This window comes from Geotrypetes seraphini, chromosome 1, assembly GCF_902459505.1.
Source record: "Geotrypetes seraphini chromosome 1, aGeoSer1.1, whole genome shotgun sequence".
NCBI classification, from domain to species: domain Eukaryota; kingdom Metazoa; phylum Chordata; class Amphibia; order Gymnophiona; family Dermophiidae; genus Geotrypetes; species Geotrypetes seraphini.
In genome coordinates this window covers 20103164-20116712 of record NC_047084.1, presented here as the reverse complement: position 1 = coordinate 20116712, position 13549 = coordinate 20103164, and the positions used below count along the sequence as shown (strand labels likewise).

Genomic DNA, 13549 nt, shown 5'->3' with positions numbered 1-13549 from the left:
TAGGAAAGACATAAAATATGGATGTCTAACTCTGATCACAGAAGGGAAAGGGATGCTCAAGTCTAAAAATATGGATATCCATATTTAGACCTGGTATTTGTCACATTTAGGATATAGAAAGGTGGTCTAATTGAGAATGTGTCCGCTGGAGAAATTAAGACACAGCACTTCCTTAATCTTCCAGTGGTGCTGTTTCTCTTCCTCCCCACTGAATATAATACCAGGCAATATGACAGCTTCAGGTATTATGGACATTCTTAACACAGTAGCATGCAGGTCTGAAGAGTTCCCTAACAATTAGTGCAATAGACTGGGAAGCCAATGGACCCAGATTAAAATCCCTCTTGAGCTTTACTTTACCTGAACATACAGGATACCTACAAGCCTGAAGGCTATTGAAGTAGTGTATATTCAGGTATGTTAAGTGTGTTTCTATTCCTGGAGGGCTCACAATATTTAAAAAAAAAAATCACAAGTTGGATTTGAACCTGGATCCCCTGATTCTTAGCCCACTGCTCTAACCATTAGGCTACCCCTTTGGTCTGTATGGATGTCTATAAGGCCCTTTTATAAGATGAATGTTTTATGCTGCCATGTCCCTTGATCATTGGTAAAGAGTACATAAGAAACATGAACATAATTTTTTTCAGTGGAAAAATGTGTAATAAGTAGAAAAGCTTGCCACAACTATAATTCTGTATGTCTGATTATTCCCCTCTTTTACTAAAGCCGGCATTGCAGACCGGCATGGTAAATGTTCCGATATCCATAGGAATTGAATGGGCATTGGAGCATATGCCATGTGGCATTCTGCTGTGCAGCTTTGGAAAAGGGGGCCTATCTTTGTTTTGGTTTGGTCTGCTTATATCCGATTATAATTTTTTTTAGGTCCAGAGCTTTATGAGGGGCTGGCTTTGTAGAAGAAAATGGAAGACAATTGTCCAAGATTATATTTGTTCTCCTCATGCAGAAAGTATGAGAAAAAGAAACCAGATCGTTTTTAATATGGTCGAGGCAGAATCTGAGTATGTTCATCAACTTTATGTTCTTGTAAACTGTTTTCTGCGGCCTCTAAGAATGGCTGCAAGTTCCAAGAAGCCTCCTATCAGACATGATGATGTCAGCAGTATATTTCTCAACAGGTACTCGTTTATTTTTTTTTTTACCATGCCTAATTACTTGAGAGTTAGAAGTAACATTTTCAATGGAGTTTGGCATCCTTACTGGTGATTCTGAGCGGGAGTTACATTCAAATTTGTTTCCAAGAAAAAAGGATAGCAGATGAAGGGATCTCTTGGCCCACTGTTTCCTTCTGTTCAGAAAACTGCTGAAAAAGGGAAAGGAGTAAAAATATCTCTTCCCACACCAACGATCGCAGCAGGAGGGATGCCCAGTCCCTCCTGCCCAGGAACCCCCCTCTGTAAATTTTTGGCAGGAGGGATGCCCAATCCCTCCTGCCAGAACCCCCCCTCCTCCCTCTGTAAATAGCACAGGCCACTCCCCGAACCCCATTCCACCACCCCAGACCCCCGTACCTCTACTATAACCTCTCCTAACCCAACCTGACTCCCCCAGATCCCCCCAATCTACCTCTAACCTTTTTTGTTGGCTGGTTGGACAGGTCCTCTCTCCGGCTGGCTGGCAGGCCCGCCTCTATCAGAATGGCAGGCCTGCCCCTTCCCAGTACATTGTGGGATGCTCTGGGGAGGGGCCTAAGGGCCATAGGAGGAACCTTAGGCACCTGGGCCAACCAGAATCTTAGGTTGGCCCATGTGCCTAAGGCCTCTCCCATCAGCGGGGACTTAGGTACCTGGGCCAACTGGAATATTAGGTTGGCCCCGCCCATAGGCACATGGGCCAACCTAAGATTCCGGTAGGCCCAGGTGTCTAATGCCCTGCCCATGGAAGGGGCCTAAGGCATGTGGGCCAACTTAAGATTCTGATTGGCCCAGGTGCCTAAAGCCCCTCTTATGGGCAGGACATTGGGCACCAGGGCCAGTCAGGCCCTTAAGCTCCTCCCTGGTGCATTCCATAATGCACCGGGAAGGGGCAGGCCCACCATTCTGACAGAGGTGGATCTGCCGGCCAGCTGGAGAGGGAGGCCGCATCTGTCTGCCCAACAAAAAAGCATAGAGATTGGGCGGGGAAAGTCCGGGGGGGGGGGGGAAAGTTTGTTGGGGTTAGGAGGGTTTCTAGTTGGGTGCGGGGGGGGAGGTGAGAGGGTTCCGGCAGGAGGGATTGGACATCCCTCCTGCCGGTGATCTACGAACGGGGTGGAGGGGTGGGGTTCTGGCAGGAGGGATTGGACATCCTGCCGCGTTTGTTAAGAAGGGGAGTTGCCGTGCAGGAGGGACTGTGCATCCCTCCTGCTCTGAGCGTTCGGTGGGGGAGGGGGGAAACGGCCAGCTGTGGCCGCTAAACTTATCGTGGCAGGGAGATCCCTTGCCGTGATAAGCTCAGTGTCCACACATACGTATAATGTAGGCCTAGGGAAATGTGTACAGCTACCTAGGTCTGCCTAAAGCTACTTCCAGGCCAAACCATGCCCAGGCCTAGCCTTAGGTGGGCTTTCGAGCCTCCCTAGGCTCCCGGAAATGCCATCAATGTAGGCGGCCTGCCTTGGGAGGTTTTATTAAAAAACGTATGTCTTGATTGGCTGGTTAGACAGCCTACCACCGCCTACAATCGGGACGCCGTTTATAGAATCCGGGCCAATATATTTAGACTGCTCCTTTTCTGCTACTTGAGCCAAGATGTACTAAAATCAAAAGGCAAGGAACTAGAATTTTTTGGCCACATTTTTATCCTTATGTCATTTTATTTGTATATACTCTGAAACATTAATTGGTCCTGTCGCCATGACATTCAATGGTAAAAGCTTGAGCACTCATATACAAAGTAAAAGCACCCATTCTCCATGGAAATACAGTATAAATCAGTCTCAGTTTAGATAATATCATCTGTAGAGCCAGATTAAGACATAGGGATACTAGGCATATGCCTAAGGCCCAAAAACAGTTAAAGTAGAGTTTACTTTGCAGTATGCAGAAAGAAAAAAAGCATAAACAGCTTGAAGAACAGGGACCAAGATGACCTATATTAAAATGACCTCACATGGCCTGTGCTTTGGCAAAAAGCCTGTGTCAGTATCTGGAAAAAATAAACACATATGAAAGTATATATATAAAACTCATATTGACCTACTAACAAACAACAAAAATAATAAAATCCATATATTAATAGAAATGATTCAATATCACATATTATCATAAATATATATACATATATATATAAAGATTTTAAAAAACATATTTAAACTGAAATATATATTTTAAATAATCTACTCAATAAATTACTTAGAGAAATCCTTACATGAATATAAACAAAGAACATATAAAAACATATAAATATGACTAGACAGTATGAATTATCTGGGAGGAGATATTGATATACATCAAATTGCTTTTTACCTGTGATAAAAAACCTTTTTTTAAAATTCCAAATTGAAATTAAGGGAACCAAATGTTACTTTCCTCACCTATCAGTTGTTTATCAACACCCCTGCCTGTACTGGAGTCCTCAGAAATCATGTTCTCTCGTCAGTTAGCCTCTCGGTGGAGATATGACATCAGCTGTCATTCCAAATGGGAATAACTAGTGAGGTAATTAAATTTGCTGATGACACAAAGTTGTTCAAAGTTGTTAAATTGCAAGAGGATTGTGAAAAATTGCAAGAGGACCTTGTGAGACTGAAAGACGGGACATCAAAATGGCAGATGGCGTTTAATGTGAGCAAGTGCAAAGAATGCATGTGGGAATGAGAAACTCAAACTATAGCTATGTGATGCTGGGTTCTGTGTTAGGAGTCACTGCTCAGGAAAAGGATCTAGGTGTCATTGTTGAGGATACGTTGAAACCCTCAGCTCAATGTGTGGCGGCTGCTAAGAAAGCAAATAGAATGTTAGGAAATATCAGGAAAGGAATGGAAAACAAAGATGAAAATGTTATAATGCCCTTGTATCACTCTATGGTACGGCCGCACCTAAACTACTGTGTGAAGTTCTGGTCGCCATATCTCAAAAAAGATATAGCAGAATTAGAAAAGATACAGAGAAGAGCGTCATTGCAGTCGATCTGTATCTAAACCAAATATATCAGGATCTAACAAATCTCCCTTTTCCAAATAATTGCTCACCTGTAACACGTAGATAAACATGATTTAATGGGACAGAGTCAGCATGGGTTCAGCCGAAGGAGATCTTGCTTCACCAATTTGCTTGACTTCTTTGAAGGTGTGATTAAACATGTGGATAAAGGTGAGCCGGCTGATGTAGTCCACCTCCCCTAGTTGGCTTCTTAGTTTTGTTACTGAACTAATGGACCCACAAGCCGAAATCGGGTGGGAAGGCACCAGCACACATGCGGTATAGGCAGTCTTAAAGTTTTAAAGTGATAGTACACTTTTTGACTGTCCATGCTGGGCTCCATGGATGATATTACTCACATGTGAGAATATATGCCTTCTGTCCTTGGATAACACCTGCTACAGTGGGGTGAGGATTCCTCTTTGGACAAAGGTTTTCACACTACCAGAGTCCACCAACACTTGGTGGGACTCCCATCAAATTTATCGTGAGACACAAAGTTCCTTTCTCCTGAAGGAAAGGCCTCCACATAATTACAGTAATATTCGTAATATTAAATAAACTATGATTGATAACATATGGCTTAAAAAATTATAATGTGAATTATATAAATGAACCCCAACATATTGATATGATTATTTTAAAAAAAATCTTATCATGAATAACCTGTGGGTAATTGGCACTGACCTCAGGCGATTCGATAGTTACATTGTTGCATATAAACATAGAGCCAAAGCAAAATTCAAATCCACTATAATTGTTGTGGGTTGAATGTGTTTACAAGACTTATAATTGACCTATACCTACTGGTGTATAGGATTTGAGACATATCTTGATAAATTCCTGTCAGCTTGTTTCAAGAGTGCAGCTACTAAAATGTGGGGAAAAAAATGCAATAAATGTTTGAATGAGTGCCAAAAATAAAATGAATGAAAAAAAAATGTGTGAAAAAATATATTTATCTAATGGAAAAAATGCATTGAAACAAACAATACAATGGTCTGAAAGTGCTGTCTTAAAGAAAAACAAAATTTATTACTCATTTTGTGGACAATGGTGAACATTTAAAAATCACTATCCAATCACCAGTCAAAATTTAAAAGCAAATGGAAACACTACTTAATTGTAATATCTGTTCTGTCCCTTATGATTGACAATAATGAATAAAATAAAAAAGTATGTATAGACCATCCCTTATGATGATGTATCAAAAAATCAAATAAAAACAAAAAGCTAATACATTTCACCTATTTAAAATTAGAACAAACATGCAAGCATCATGTGTCTGTGATTAAAAATGAAGAATTTAACCAAATGTGCATCGGTAATTTAAAAAACCAAATATCATATGCCAGTAATTTAAAAAATTTGGATATATACATGTTAAATAAAAATATTCCTATGAGTGCATCCCAGTTTACCTTGCACTACTGCACATCGTATCTAAAAAAAATGACATAGCGGAATTAGAAAAGTTCCAAAAAAGAGCAACCAAAATGATAAAAAGGATGAAACTCCTCTTGTATAAGGAAAGACTAAAGAGGTTGGGCTTTGTAGCTTGGAAAAGAGACGGTTGAGGGGGGATATGATCCAGGTCTACAAAATCCTGAGTGATATAGAATGGGTAAAAGTGAATCAGTGTTTCACCCAGTGGCATAGTAAGGTGGGGTGCGAGGGGGGGTGGTCGGCCCTGGGTGTGGTCTTCCTTGTTGGGTGCCAGCACCCCTCCTTCTCTCTGCCTCCCCTTCCCACTCCTCCCCCTGCTGTGTACGTATGTGCACCTGTGCCCCTTCCCCGTACCTTTTTAACTTTGGCGCAAGCAGCGATGAATTTGCTGCTTGTGTCGGCTTTGGCGCTTTCTCTGATGTCACTTTCAGGAGAAAGTTCTTTGCTGTTTGTGCCAAAGTTAAAAAGGTACAGGGAAGGGGTGCATGTGCGTGGCGGGGGAGGGGTGGGGGAAGAGGGCGAAAGAGGGGTGCCACTGCCCTGGGCACTGGGCACCCTTGCTACGCCACTGGTTTCATCTTTTCAGGACGTACAGTCTGCACACAATATTTGTGGCAGTATGGTTCCTGAATATCTTCGCAAACTTCAAATTTGTAAATAACAAAACAATGCGTCTATGAGAAAATAGATGTAAGTTTCCAGCCGTACATGTAGTTCCTGAAAACCATGGAAAGTGAATAATCGATCTTCTAGGAAAAACAGGATTAGGTTCCTGCATGGGATAGCACTTGACAAAAACCATATAGAATATTCAGAATGTTGCAAACATATTTTTTCATTTGTAGTACTGCTTGGTGGCCATTTTTAGAATAAGCAAGCCCGAGAGCTGGTCTCGATGGGCGACCCTAACGCGGGACTGGGTGGCCCGCTGAGTCGCTCGTCGGGAACTTGCTAGTCGGGGCTAGGAGGGGGGGGGCGGTCTGTTGCCGTGGGATCGCGGCTTCCCCTTTAGCAGGGCGTCGCAGCCGTGGGGGATTGTGGGTGGGAAGGGATAAAGGGAGGCGTGCTCGGAGGACCTAAAAGGTTTGGTCCTCCGAGACTGCTTTGCTCACCACGTGCAGTCTCTGGCTGGGTGCGCGGCCTACTGGGGCGGATCGTGTGCGGTTTTGCGGCGGGCGTCTTCCTTACTTGCCGGTGCTTCGATTGCTTGATGGCGCGCACACCTATGGCTTCGGCGGAGGACTCAGCGGAGCTGTCGATTTTGGCGGGGGACTCCTTCGATGAAGGAGACGCAGCTCCGGTAAGTGCAGACGCTGGGGCGGGTAGAGAGTTGCCTCCCAGGCGCTCCCGTTCGGCCGCCCGAACGGCGATTGCGCTGGAGGTGGGGAGGGAGTATACGGTAGCCCGGGGATGTGCGGGTTCGACCCGCAGGGGTAGGGGCCGACTTCCTAGGTCGCGCCCACGTGGCAGGGCCGCGGCTAGGAGGGAGGAGGTGGTTGCTTTGCCCGCTGTTGCTTCGGGGTCCAGGCTTGTGTCCCGGGAGGCGGGAGAGGTGCCTGCAGTGCGGGTGGAGGAGCGGCACAGGTTGGGTCCGTCTCCTTTGGTGGGGTGTGAGAGCGGGGGGAGCGGGTTTCCGGGGGCTCCAGTTCTCCCTTCTACTTCTGGGGCGGCTAGTGGCCCGATGGGAGGCTTGGCGGGAGGTTGGTCCCCTTGGGGTATGTGGGGTTCCCCTTGGGCTATGGGTCCGTGGGCTTCGGTTCCACCCTCTTTTCCGGCAGTGGGTCCCTCGTCTCCGTGGGGACCGGGTTTTGTTGGGGGATTTGGGGGTGGCGAGATCCGTGGTGAGGCTATGGGTTCTGCGGGGCTAACATACCCTCCTGCTGTTCAGGTTGCTGGCCCCTGTCCGGATTTCTCCCCACAGGCGGTCGCCGCTGGACGTGTTGCCATGGCCAGTACATCTTCTGCGGGACCAGTTCATGAGGGCCACACGGGAGCTGTGCGGAGGAGCGTCGAGGATCCGGCCCGGAGTGCTCAACGTCCTGCTATGGCGGCTGCTGCGGAGGGCGCCGCTTCTGAAGGAGGCGACGGCGGACGTGGACAAGGAGCTGACCAGATTACGGGTAACATGGACTTAGAGGCTGGGGTTACTAGTCGGGGTAAGAAGGGGAGAAAGAAGGGTAAGGGTAAGAAGCGCCGTAGGGACAGGGATTCTTCTTCGTCCTCTTCCTCCTCTGTAACATCATCTTCCTCTACTTCGTTGTCGTCTTCTTCTGGGTCCAAGCGGCCGGTATCGAGTGGGGGTCAGGTACAGGGAGGTGACGATCGGGGGGCGCCTGCTTTGGTTGCGTTGTCAGAACTGTGGGAAAAGGTCCCGCGGTCCCTGCGGCGTAGAATTAGGAGGCGGGCCTGTGTTGATATATTCGCGCTAATGGAAGGTCGGGTCCGCAGTAGGAAGAAGAAGAGCAAGAAGGAGGGTGGGAAACCCAAGGTGGGCGTGGTGTCGCGTAATATTGTTAACTGGGTGCGCGCGTTTTTGCGTTTGGCCAGCGTATGGGGGAGAGAGAGACCTCAGGACTATGGCCTTCTGTTGGCTTACGCGGACTCCGTTTTGGATGCGTATCATCGTTTCGGGGGTTGGGCGTGGCTGAATTACGATGAAGCGTTCCGAGACAAGATGGAGGAAAATCGGCATATGTCCTGGGGCACGCAGGACATTAATCTCTGGCTCACCCATATGGCGAAGCCAGGAGTTTCGGGTCAGGGACCTTTGGGGAAGCAGTTTCAGCAATCAGCTGGGGCGGGGCGTTCCTTTCGTCCGCCCGGGAGTGCCGGTGCCGGGGGAGGTCCAGGCCTCTGCTGGCAGTTTAATAAATCTACCTGCTCCTTTACCGATTGCCGTTTCCGACACGCCTGTTCCCTGTGCGGTCAAGGTCACTCGGCCCTTAAATGTCCAAAGAAGGGAGCGGGTGTCCCTCCTCCCCCGGGTAAGTGAGTCAGGGGCACACGGGTTACCCACCCCGGTTTTGGTGGGTGCCATGCGTCCGTGGCTGGCTCGGTATCGCGATGCGAGGGCGGCGGACGTTTTATTGAGAGGGTTTGGTGAGGGATTTAAGATACCATGTGTGATGCCTTTATCGAATGTGCAGGCTTCTAATGCTTCCTCTGTGTCTCATCTTCGGGAGGAGGTTCGCCGGAAGTTGTCTGAAGAGATCGAGTTGGGGTGGATAGCGGGGCCTTTTAGTGCTCGTCCGTTTCCGGTAATGGTGATATCTCCGCTGGCTATCATTCCGAAGAAGGAGCCGGGTAAATATCGCTTGATTCACAACTTGTCCAGGCCGGCGGGCCTTTCGGTGAATGACGGCATTCCGCGGGAGTTATGTTCGGTGCGCTACGCGTCCTTTGATAGTGCCCTAGGTCTCATTCGTCGTGTTGGCCCATCGGCTTTGTTGGCCAAGGTTGACATTGAATCGGCTTTTAGGTTATTGCCAGTGCATCCGTCCTCGTATCCTTTGCTGGGTTTTAAATTTGAGGGTGCCTTTTATTTTGATCGTTGCCTGCCGATGGGGTGCTCCGTTTCATGCGCCTTTTTTGAATTATTTAGTTCCTTTTTGCACTGGGTCACGACTCGGCGTGCGGGGAGGGACTCGGTTGTGCACTACTTGGACGATTTTCTTTTTGTGGGGGGTGCAGCTTCCGAGGATTGCTGGCGATTGAAGACTGTTTTTGAGTCTATAGCTGCGGAATTTGGCGTCCCGTTGTCGGCTGACAAGTCAGAGGGCCCTGCTACATGTCTCACGTTCCTGGGGATCGAGATTGACACAGTAGCAATGGTTACTCGGCTTCCGCTGGGCAAGGTGCGGCAGTTGCTGGATTTGATATCGCTGGTTGGGGGTGCTCGTAAGCCTACCTTGCGACTGGTTCAATCTCTGTTAGGGTCCCTCAATTTCGCCTGTCGGGTGTTGCCTATGGGTCGCCCATTTTCACGTCGTTTGGCGGTGGCGACTGCGGGTGTTTCTGATCGCAGACACTTTGTGCGGATTTCGGCTGGGATTCGGGCCGATTTGCGGATGTGGTCTATGTTTCTCGAGTGTTTCAATGGTTCGCTTCCCATTCAACTGCCGGAGGTCACTAATGTGGACCTTGAGCTGCAATCTGATGCGGCTGGGGGCGTCGGTTTCGGTATTTACTTCCAGGGCGATTGGTGCGCTGCGGCGTGGCCAGAGGCTTGGCGACGGGCGGGCCTTACCTGTAATGTTACTCTGCTGGAACTGTTTCCGTTGTTGGTGGCTTGTGAGTTGTGGCCGGACAGGTTGCAGAACAGGCGGGTGGTGTTTTGGTGTGACAACATGGGAGTGGTGGAGGTAGTCAACAGACAGACGGCAAAATGCTTGCAGGTGACTGCGCTGATGCGTGAGCTTGTCGTGTGCTGTTTGCGACTTAACCTGTTCATTCGGGCGCGACACGTTCCGGGAGTGCAAAATAGCCTCGCTGACGCTCTTTCTCGTTTTCGCTTTTTGCAGTTTCGACAGCTGGCGCCAGAAGCACAGCCGGAGGGATTGCCGATGCCGGAGCATTTGTGGAGCCTGGCGGAGAGCGGATCTGGTACCTCCTACAGCGCTCAGTAGCACCTACTACGTGGGTCCGGTACAACAGGGGATTTGTGACAGTCTCGGGTTTTCTTCAGTCCTGGGGATGGCTCCCTGGACCGGTGTCAGAGTTACTGTTGGCAGAATTCTTGGCCTCGGCGCATCTTCGGGGATGTTCTCGGAGCGCGGCGGTTGGGCATCTGGCGGGCTTCACGTTCTTTTGCAGAGCATTAGGGTGGACGTGCCCTTCGTCGGGGTTTTTGCCCCGTCGGATGTTAGCGGCGTGGGGTAGGATGGCTCCGCGAGTGCCTGACTCGCGTTTGCCTATTACCCATGCGTTGCTGGTTAACCTTGTCGAGGTGCTGCCTAGGGTGACGAGCTCGGGTTTTGAGACATGCTTGTTTCGGGCAGCTTTCTCCTTATCGTTTTTTGGTGCGTTGCGCGTAGGCGAGTTGCTTGTCCATCCGTCGGATGTCCAGGGACTGCGAGGCCTGAGGCGTACTCAGGTGTGTATCTCCGGTCCGACGTTGCAAGTTTTCATTGCTCGTTCAAAGGCGGATCAGCTGGGCAGGGGGCGTACATTGGTCCTGCATCAGGTTGAGGGTTGTGCGTCATGCCCCGTCCAATCGCTGGCTGCCTATATGGCGATCCGTCCTTCTTCTGCCTTGGCGTTGATGGTACATGAGGATGGTGCTCTTCTGTCGCGATACCAGTTCTTGGCCGTGCTACGTCTGGCTTTAGGTGAGTGCGGTGAGAACCCGGCTAGCTACGGCACTCACTCATTTCGCATTGGGGCGGCTACCAGTGCGTTCGCGGCGGGAGTTCCGGAAGCAGCCATACGTCGGCTGGGTAGGTGGTCGTCAGACGCGTATCGGGCTTACATCCGACCGTCGAGTGCGAATCATATGGATTCGAGGTTGGGGGGATTGGAATAGTGGGTGGCATGGGGGGCCTCGTGTTCGGGGGGTGGTGGTGGTTAGCGGGGTATGATGGGGGGGGGGGGCCCTGGCGTGGCTCCCATTTTACTAACTGTGGGTTGTTGGAGGGCTGTGTCTGAATTCCGGGGTTTGCCTTGCAGGTGCCGTGCAGCGGGTCATGTCTGTCTGGATATTCGGGCATTCCTTCATCCACTGGGCTGGGGAGCGTGCAGTGGTCCGACCTGGTGGTCGTCATTTGGGTCTCGGGCATCGTGGCGTATTTGTCTCCTGGTGGGGACAGAGAGGCATGCGATGGCACCAGTTGCTTCCTCTGCTGAATGATCTTCGTCGGCGTCCTCGCCGCCCGGATCTGTTGATTCTTCATCTGGGGGGCAATGATGTTGATGCGCTGAGTGGAAAACATCTTATCGACATGGTGATTGGGGATTTGGGATTGATACAGGGTTGGTTCCCCGAGGCTCGGTTGATCTGGTCCGATATCATTCCTCGACCCAGCCGGCTGGAGTCTCGGCGGTGGACCAGGGGGCTCATTAAGGTTAACAGACAGATAGGTCGATGGGTGGAGTCTCGGGGAGGTATTCAGGTGAGACATGATTGGGTGGATGTGTCTTGTGCAGGGTTGTTTTATAGGGATCGGGTTCATTTGTCCGATATAGGTTGGGATTTGTTGTTGGATGACTTCGCCACCTGTTGTGAGCGAGTGTTGGTCTCCTAGCCGCAGCTCTGTTCCTTGTGGGGTTGGGCCTGTAACTAGTTACAGGCCTGTGGCGGTATCCCGAGCTACTGGCTACTGGGGCTCATCAAGGGATGAGCGGTGGGCCGGCTGGGCGCCGTGCCTGGTGGGTCGGTTGACCCTGGATAATGGGGCATGTGTGGGACATGCCACCCCTCAGACCCTAGCTTGGATGGCGGGGTCGGGGGCCAATTACTTCTGGTGGTAGCTCGGGATCTGGTAACAATGGTGATACCATTGTTAAGGGGTTTTTTGTTAATGTTTTAATTGTGGCTGTTAAATTATGTACCTTTAATTGTGTTAATTGTATTAAGAATATGTTATTATTCAATAAACAGGGCTGCGGCCAGGTTTTACCACTTAAGATGTCTTGGTCTTATTGGGATTGGGAAGAGGTTGGACGGGAGGAGGGGGTATCGTGTTAACAGAAGCGGGTCACTCCAGGTACTGCTGATATAAGCAAGCCCGAGAGCTGGTCTCGATGGGCGACCCTAACGCGGGACTGGGTGGCCCGCTGAGTCGCTCGTCGGGAACTTGCTAGTCGGGGCTAGGAGGGGGGGCGGTCCGTTGCCGTGGGATCGCGGCTTCCCCTTTAGCAGGGCGTCGCAGCCGTGGGGGATTGTGGGTGGGAAGGGATAAAGGGAGGCGTGCTCGGAGGACCTAAAAGGTTTGGTCCTCCGAGACTGCTTTCCCACCCGCCCGCCCAGTAGTTTATGGGGGTAGTATCGGTAAGGGTTGCGGTATCCCGAGCTACTGGCTACTGGGGCTCATCAAGGGATGAGCGGTGGGCCGGCTGGGCGCCGTGCCTGGTGGGTCGGTTGACCCTGGATAATGGGGCATGTGTGGGACATGCCACCCCTCAGACCCTAGCTTGGATGGCGGGGTCGGGGGCCAATTACTTCTGGTGGTAGCTCGGGATCTGGTAACAATGGTGATACCATTGTTAAGGGGTTTTTTGTTAATGTTTTAATTGTGGCTGTTAAATTATGTACCTTTAATTGTGTTAATTGTATTAAGAATATGTTATTATTCAATAAACAGGGCTGCGGCCAGGTTTTACCACTTAAGATGTCTTGGTCTTATTGGGATTGGGAAGAGGTTGGACGGGAGGAGGGGGTATCGTGTTAACAGAAGCGGGTCACTCCAGGTACCGCTGTTAGCGAAAATGAAAGCAAAGAAGGCTGATTCTTAAAAGCATAGGTCTGTGAATACATGAACACAGCGGCACAAATGGTGAATAGCAGCCACAATTCACGCACCCGACGATACATAAAATTGCAAATATTGGACGCATGAATAGCAAGAATGGACTGTTCAATTAAATTACATGGGAATACTTTTAAAACAAATAGGAGGATATATTTTCTTACTCAAAGAATAGTTACGCTCTGGAACTTGTTGCCAGAGGATGTGATTACAGTGGTTAGAGTAGCTGGATTTAAGTAAAGTTTGAACAAATTCCTGGAGGAAAAGTCCATAGCGTACTTTTGAGACAGACATGGGGGATGCCACTGTTTTCCCTGGATCGATAGCATGGAATGTTGCTACTGTTTTGGTTTCTGTCAGATACTGTGGCTAGCTTGGCCTCTGTTGGAAATAGGAAAGTGGGCTAGATGACCATTGATCTAATCCAGTATGGCTGTTCTTATGTTCAGTCCTCAGGACACACTAGCTGGTTTTCAAGCTATCCACAATGAATAT

The 13549-nt window shown here is 49.3% G+C and overlaps 1 protein-coding gene across 6 annotated transcripts in view; it reads left to right on the top strand.

Moving 5' to 3' along the window:
* Nucleotides 1-13549, top strand: part of RASGRF2 (Ras protein specific guanine nucleotide releasing factor 2) — a 422861-nt gene that overhangs the window by 177026 nt on the left and 232286 nt on the right. For all 6 annotated transcript variants that reach the window (XM_033924793.1, XM_033924646.1, XM_033924482.1 and 3 more), the window contains exon 5: nt 889-1142. In XM_033924793.1, coding sequence (XP_033780684.1) covers nt 889-1142 — 254 coding nt within the window. The remainder of the gene's footprint in view (nt 1-888; nt 1143-13549) is intronic.